The following is an 8,378-nucleotide window of genomic DNA, read 5'->3' on the forward strand; positions in this document are numbered from 1 at the left end:
TAAAAAAATTAGAGGCTACAATATATTAACAATGAATTGGTTATAACCTTATAAAAGTTTGCAAATGATGAGTATTTTATTGCTGTATACTTATTATAAAGTGGTACCATTAACTCTGACTTTACGTTAAACTGCCAAGTGTCTGCTTTTGAAATGAAACAATGCTTATGCTTGTAGTGCAATGGCTTCATGAGCTGTATCTATTTTAGTTTGGGTATGCCATTTCTTGGATTTTTTCAGTACTACCAACCATACAGATTTCAAGTATTCATTTTGTTGTTCCTGAATAAAGTTTTTTAGTGTTTTAACAGACACTGATCTTAACTGTTTCTCTTTTCAGGCAGGTCTTGTGACAGAGTCTGAGCCTGAGCGGCTCATCTTTGCCCTGGAGCCTGAGGCTGCATCTGTTTTCTGTATGCATCTACCGAAGGAAGGCTTCATAGCTGAGGAGTTCAGTACAGATGAACTGAAACAGAGTCCTGGAACCCAGTACATGGTTGTGGATTGTGGAGGTACACTCTCAATTTTAGATTTTTTTTTTCTTTTCACAGTTCAGAATGAAACAGTTATGTTAATTATATGCATTAAGCTTTTCCAAAGTTACTTTGTAATAAGATTTGCTTGGTTTTAAAGAGGTTGTTATATTTAGAGAAGTTGAGAATAAAATTCCTCTACTGTTACTATCACATCAAATCCTATTGTATCTTGTACCTGTTATTGTTGCACAGTAAATAACTGCCACCTTGCACTCACGTGCTTCTGTTAGGTAATCTGTCATTCTTTAGTTCTTTAAACTGTAACAACAAACAAAATCATAGTACTGTATTGCTCTGAATATAATACAGTGTGTCAGAGTGTAATGTTAGAAGATGGTGTGCCCAAAAAGACGGTCTCAAAATACTAACAGTCAAAGAAAAGCTTACAGCAGCCCTAAAAGTCCGCTTCAACGAAATTGACAGGAAAGTGTGTCAGTACGTAAAAAAGAAATGAGGGGTTGCCCATAACCAGAGCTGAAGGCATTTCCATCCAGCTGAATAGCCTGGCTAACGTCAGACCTCGTCTCACTCTCATTGAGACGTGGTCTGGGAACCACATGTTCATTTTCTCGTATTTGAGGCGTGGTTTACGAATGCCCAGAGCCGTTTATTGGGCGCTACGAATGTCTATCAAATGCGCCTGTACGTAGCTCATAGCCAATCGTTTCAGTTATACCAGATGACGTATGTAGAGTGACAGAAATTCGACGAGGAAGAAGACGAAATAAACTTGCGTTCTAAACTACTTAGAACACTATCTAAGGCTGCATCGAAAGGTAACTTCGCGTCTGATGCCATGTTGGATCCATAGATATAAACAAACTGCTTCGGTGTGTCGCATAGATGTCGTCATCGTCTTGCTGCTCCCTCCCCGTTCTGTGATTGGTTCCCTTTTTGAGGGGAAAATCTGGTCCATGGTGTCCAGGCTGCCTAGCAGCGTGAATAAAATCACGCTGTGCACAAGGCAGCATGGGGAAACCCAGGCTACCAGCTGAAGGCACAGGAAATCATCAAAGAGCTGAACATATCCACCAGCGAGGCCTTTATTTCATATTTCGGCTACGTACTGACGCACTTGCCTGTCAATATCCTTGAAGCAGCCCGTTTGATGCAACGTAAGAATAATGCGGCGTAATAGATTAGCATTATGCTGCAGAACAAGACTTGTCCAGCGCTTGCCCTCCGACTTCAGGGAGAAATTCTTTTCAGCGCTATGTGATCAACTTAAGGATCAACTTATCCCCTGGATGAGATAATGCAGAAATGATGAGATAATGCATCCCCTGTAATGCAGATCAAACACCTGCGTTTTTTGATGTGCCAAAATTGTTGACATTTAAATTGATTGTTGGTACATTTTACCACTATTTACCATACTTGCAATATAAATATCAATATCAATATGAAAAATATACAATATGAAAATTATTTTCAAATAAATAATTTTCTTAAATAAAAAGAGTGCCAGACAAAAAGCACTTTGGAGAAACTCAAAAGCAGTGCAAAATATGAAAAGACAATGCAGAAAAGCAGAGCACATGTGGCAGAAGACAAAACTTGTAGTCCATTATAACATCTACAAATCCATTTTTACAGCTTAGTTTTGATAGATGTGTATATTGTGTATAAAAAATATGTACAATTATTGACTCTTGAATATGAATGTAAATACTTTATAGATGAATTTCAAAATATTTTGCAGGTGGTACTATTGACATAACAGTGCACGAGGTGGTGGAGGAAGGCATTCTGAAGGAACTGCATGCTGCATCAGGAAATGACATGGGTGGACAGAGAGTAGATGGGAACATCATCTCATTTCTAAAAGATATATTCTCTGAGGAAATATTTGATAGATTTGAGCAAGAACAGCCCACTGAACTACTTAAATTGAAGTTTGACATTGCTAATTTAAAATCTTTCGACTCAGACGTGGTAATTTGGTGTCCATTAAATTTGAAGGAACTTGCCAGTAAAAAACAGAGCATGGAAAGTTACTTTGAAGGTGTCTGTGGAGCAAAATGGGAAGATGGTACAATCATGATCGAAGAGCAACAATTGAGAAGATTTTTTGAAAACAGTCTCAGGGCAATTGAAACCAGCATTAAAAAGATTGTGAAAAACACAGAGTTGAGCATCGAGTACATGCTATTAGTTGGAGGATATTCTCAAAGTCCAACTCTGCTTAAATTTATGCAGAAGCACTTTGGCTCTAGACACAAAATTATCTGCCCTGATGAACCCCAGGTAGCAGTATTAAAGGGAGCAATCATGTATGGAAAAAAACCTACAGTGGTGAAGTCACGCATCAGTACTCTAACATATGGTTTTTGTACATGTAAGACCTTTGATGAAAGAATTCACAAAGGCAAGAGTAAATTAGTGAACAGCCTAGGACAGGAGTACTGCAATGTCATCTTTGAAAAGCTTGTTAGCAAAGGAGAGTCGGTCCTCTGCAATGAGTCTCGAGAATTCACCCGTGGTCCAGTAGAGCCCGATCAAGAATCAATGAATTTCAAATTTTACAGCACTGAAAGACGAGATGTCATGTTTGTGGATGAATATCAGGTGGATCATATTGGATCTCTCTCAGTTGGTATGGGAAATGCTAACAAGGGCATGAGTCGTCGGGTCAGGTTAGAAGTAAAGTTTGGCTCTACTGAAATGAAGGCAACGGCAACTGATAAGGAATCTTTTGAAACTAAATCAGTCAAACTTGACTTCATGAGCAAGTAGCTTTACATGTGTTCAGTAAAGACAACTCAACATAGCACTAGCAGGCAAAATGCAAATTATTACTCGACATAAATCCACAATAATCATACTTTCTAAAATACTGCAGTTAAAAGTCTTGTGGTTTCATGTCTATGGTAAATTATATTGAAGGGGTGGATTTACAATTCCCTTCTCTTTTATTATAATGAATTAAGTATTGAAGTTATGAAGTAATCATAGTTTCCTTGAAATATGTGTATATCTATTCTGGTATTTTTATTACAGGCAATGCCTCTATTTGGAATCGGAAAGGTGACTGAGGTTTGACCCATGTCAGGAACAATGTCTACTCATTTAGCCTAAATACCTTATGTACTTGTTTTATAATCATTAATTTGATCGTTATACAATCATGTTAATTATGTATAATCAATGTTTTATTTTGTAGAAACAGAATTGTTCTTGTTCTTTAGTTGGAGACATGGTATATTATTGATCTTCATGTCCCTAGATACAGTTGTCCTTATAAGTCTCATACACATATAATGATAACCACAGAATAAAATAATTAAATATACTTAAACTGACAATGAATCATGTGTAGTAGTTTGTATCAGTGCTCTGTGCGTGGAATACAATATATTAACATTACATGCAAGAGATGAGTGTTGTTGCTGTTAAAATCACAGCTCCAGGATGGCAGCAAAGAAAGTGCTGCAGTAACCCCTTTATGTACATAGATAGCAGACGGCCCCATATTATTATTGTTGAACATTCACTAGACGTTAAAACATCACACTCTTACTTGATCTGGGCAAACTGAGCATCATTAGAATGGTTTAAGACTCCAGCTTTGATATTTGACCACTATTTAAAATAAAACTAGGTTGCAGTAACATTAAGTTATGTGCAAAATAATCAATCTGTAATGTTTTGTATTTTGAATAGAATAAAAACATGTACATTCATTTATGTCTGCTATTTGTGTTGCTACAGCTGAACTGAACAGCATCCATTAGGGCTCTTAGTCCAAAAGTGCACATATTGGAAGAAATATTGATTTATTTGTTTGATATGTTTGCAAAATATTTAATCAATACCATTTCTATTCATTTTCGATCTGAAGAGCTCAAACAGCGAACACAGTGAGCTCTGTCTCTCCTCTTCCTGATTTGCGTCAGTTATGATCTCAGCGCTCTCTCATTCGCTGCAGGGCTGTCAATCATCTTACGTGAGTCAGTGTGACCATATTCCCTGCCCTTCTGCATGATGCTGTCCTGTACACTTCCTCGTCCTGTGAAGAACAAAGCTAAAGAAACAATTCTACACCTGAAACCAGAAGCTAATAAACTCATGATTATGATAGTATATGGTTTGTGTGTGATTTTCATGTGACTGGTGCGACTTTCATATCAATAATGGATGCCTGCCAAGCAGGTGTAGTGATTAACTGTGTATAAAAGGCTATACATTATATATTTCAACAACATTATATGACTAAAATCCACATTAGATCATGGTCGGAAATTAATACAAACACTCGATGGTGGTGAGTGGAGTAAAAGTGTAATATTAATCTTTTAACCCTCTGGAGTCTGAGCGTTTTTTTGGGCCCTGGGGGTGTTCTGACATGCTCTGACATTTGTGCTTTTTTCAGTTGCTTATAAACATATTAATGGCAAAGGTGTAAATTCACTCTATATAGCACAAACAGGACTACAATAATATGTGAGCCACATGTATGTACATGTTTTCATTTTTGAGAGAATAATGTTTATGCGTGGTTATCGAAAAAACTAAAAATTAAAGTTTTTGAAATAAGGCCACAAAACACATACTAAATATGTGGCAATAAGACTTTTGACTAATGGATGTCGTCGCCTATAGTTTTTTCTTCAAAATTATGTGAAAATAGTCTTGCTTTATCGTTCACATAAAACCATACATTGATTTAAATTGATGTAAAACAGGTTTTGCTTGGAAAGCCAATATGCGAGGGGGGCGTGAACGAGGAGTGGTTTACACCTTAGAATACACCCACTCTGCATAATGATGGGCTGAGGTGTGACACTGACTGAGCCACAATGCAAGGACAAAAGATATATTTAGAAGAAGACTTATATTGACCATTTAAGATTTTGCTTACATCTATCTTGTAAATATGTTTTGCTATTTTATTAAAACGGTTACAATTACAACAATAATTACAATTTCAACAATATTTCAAGTGTACTCTTTCTTTGTAAAAAAAAAAGATTATAGGCCTACATTTTATCTATGTATTCATTAGTTTGAATATAACCAACATTGGAACAGCTAACATCTTAGTTGAGGACTTTATTTTTGACAAAAATAGTATTTTATATATAGAAATTGCTAAACAAAAGCTTATTTGATGTGGCAGTATATTCTACAGTAAAAACTGTACCCAAATCTAGTCAACAAAATGTTGTCTTTCATATTTCGTCTGACTGTAACGTTGTTTTCATGAAATATTAGGGCATATTGTTAATTTGCAGTTTAATACGTTGCTTATACAAATAGCCTACATTTTATTTCAACATTCAGTCGATGTTTACTCAGTATAGCAATGCTTTGTCTTCTTCTCTTCCCTCACCCTCACAATTCTCATCTCTGGATGTGAATACTGCAACGGATACCTTATGCTCCATTAACATCCACAAAAACAGCCTTTTTCCACCTTAGAAACATTGCTAAGCTATGTAATATGCTATCAGTTTCTGATGCAGAAAAGTTAGTTCATGCATTCATGACCTCGAGACTGGATTACTGTAATGCTTTATTAGCTGGTTGTCCTGCATCCTCAATAAACAAGCTGCAGTTAGTCCAAAATGCCGCCGCTAGAGTTCTTACGAGATCAAGAAAATATGATCATATAACACCGATTTTATCATCACTGCATTGGTTACCTATAAAGCTCCGTATTAAAGGGATAGTTCACTTTGAAATACATTTTTGGTATGTTTTAGCTTACCTCAAGGGCATCCAAGATGTAGGTGTCTTTTTTTCCGCAGTAGTTTCAATTTTGATATTTTTAGGTCAAACCGTTCTTGTCTGTCAGTCATATAATGCAGGTCTATGGTCACTGTCTCAAAGAGCATGCACAGAGTCCAAATTAAAACAATTCCCCATCGTCCAAATTAAACAATTCCCCATCGTAAGTACACATTGATGGCCTAAGACACGAAACGAGCGGTTTGTGTGAGAAAACGAACAGTATTTATATAGTTTTTACCACTTATACACAGCCATGTCCGAGTGATCTGATCTGACGTGTACGCAGACTGGTGCATAGATATATACACACTAGATGTCGCCTTGTCTACGGCAGTTCATTGGAACGAATGTCTTTAAGGCGACATCTAGTGTATATATCTATGCACCAGTCTGTGTACACGTCAGATCAGATCACTTGGACATGGCTGTGTATAAGTGGTAAAAACGATATAAATACTGTTCGTTTTCTCACACAAACCGCTCGTTTCGTGTCTTAGGCCATCAAGCTAAAACATACCAAAAATGTATTTCAAAGTGAACTATCCCTTTAATTACAAGGTATTGCTACTGACTTCTAAAGCCCTAAACGGCTTAGCTCCAGTCTATTTAACCCTCTGAGGTCTGAGGGGTTTTTGGGGTCCTTGAGATGTTCTGACATGCCCTGACATTTGTGCTTTTTTCAGTTGCTTATAAACATATTAATGGCAAAGGTGTAAATTCACTCTATATAGCACAAACAGGACTACAATAATATGTGAGCCACATGTATGTACATGTTTTCATTTTTGAGAGAATAATGTTTATGCGTGGTTATCGAAAAAACTAAAAACTAAAGTTTCTGAAATAAGGCCACAAAACACATACTAAATACGTGTCAATAAGACTTTTGACTAATTGATGTCTTTGCCTAGAGTTTTTTCTTCAAAATGATGTGAAAATCATCCTGCCCTTATCATTCACATAACACAATACATTGATTTAAATCTTGTAAAACACTTTTTGTTTGTAAAGGCAATATGCGCAAGGGGCGTCAACCATTCAACAGCATCATGCATATGTAGTGGTTCACACCTCAGGACACAATGGGGCCCGCATACTTAATGAGCCATTCATTCAGGTGTGTCACCTATAGCCACAAGAAAGAATGCAAGAGCAATATATATACAGTATATATATATATATATATATATATATATATATATATTCTACCAAATTGGTTCACAGTTGGAAGCATGTCAATTGTTTTTTTGTTTTTTACAAATTTTGCTTGCAAATTGTATAATATCCAAGGAAAACATGTCTATTAATTGTGCAGTTAATTCTCATACTGTATTTTCAGTTTTGGAATATGTATCCTCTCCCCAAATTTGTCAATAATAAAACACAATAAAAATGATTTAAAGAAAATGCTTATATTTACCTTTTAAAATTTGTTTTAGAGCTGTAGCGGTGCGTCGATGACGTCGACGCGTCGACGCCAAAATTACGTCGACGTCATATTTTTTGCGTCGACGCTTCTTTATTTATTATCTATTTATTTTTTTGCACCATTCCCGGAGGTACAGCTCGCCACACACACACGTCTCCTTTCTCTGCAGAATGCCACAAATCCGCTCAACCAATCACAGCGCACCATTCCACGCATTGTAAACAGTAACGGTGGCGCTCTGACACCCGGCATCCTAGTTTTCCTTATCTACTTTGCACTTTTTGATCAACAAACAAACAAAAAAAATAATACATTGATGAACCTGTGGTGGATTCTGCCGTAGGGAAGAAACGTAAGCCATCGAAATCTAATCATTTACGTGAGGAGATTAAGAAGATGAGGCACGCGGGAGGAAGAGAAATGCCGACTGATGCTTGTTCTCACAAGACAGCGTCAAACTTCTGTCGAATGCTGACACGTTAACCCCAGGGGATCTTTTAAAAAACGTTCAATTCTTGTACTCAAAGTCAACGAAAACCGAGCAGGACCTAAGCCATTTTACAGCTGATCGCCGTCAAAAAAGAAGGTCGCCGTCGTTCAGAAGGTATTTCTAGCGATGGCTGATTGAATGTAGCCTATGTTTAGTCCAGATTAGTATTGACCGAGTTCAGAGGCTGTCA

At 36.8% G+C, this 8,378-nt stretch overlaps 1 protein-coding gene across 1 annotated transcript; it reads left to right on the top strand.

The window, feature by feature from the left end:
* The first annotated feature begins 306 nt into the window (after positions 1 to 306).
* Positions 307 to 4,177, top strand: LOC309478618 (heat shock 70 kDa protein 12A-like). The gene is made up of 2 exons (XM_082142232.1): positions 307 to 512; positions 2,239 to 4,177. Exons 1-2 carry the CDS (start codon positions 416 to 418, stop codon positions 3,270 to 3,272), a joined length of 1,131 nt encoding a protein of 376 aa, XP_081998358.1. The 5' UTR covers positions 307 to 415; the 3' UTR covers positions 3,273 to 4,177.
* The last annotated feature ends 4,201 nt before the right edge of the window (positions 4,178 to 8,378 follow it).

This window comes from Leuciscus leuciscus (assembly GCF_965113295.1).
Source record: "Leuciscus leuciscus genome assembly, chromosome: 17".
Lineage (NCBI taxonomy): Eukaryota > Metazoa > Chordata > Actinopteri > Cypriniformes > Leuciscidae > Leuciscus > Leuciscus leuciscus.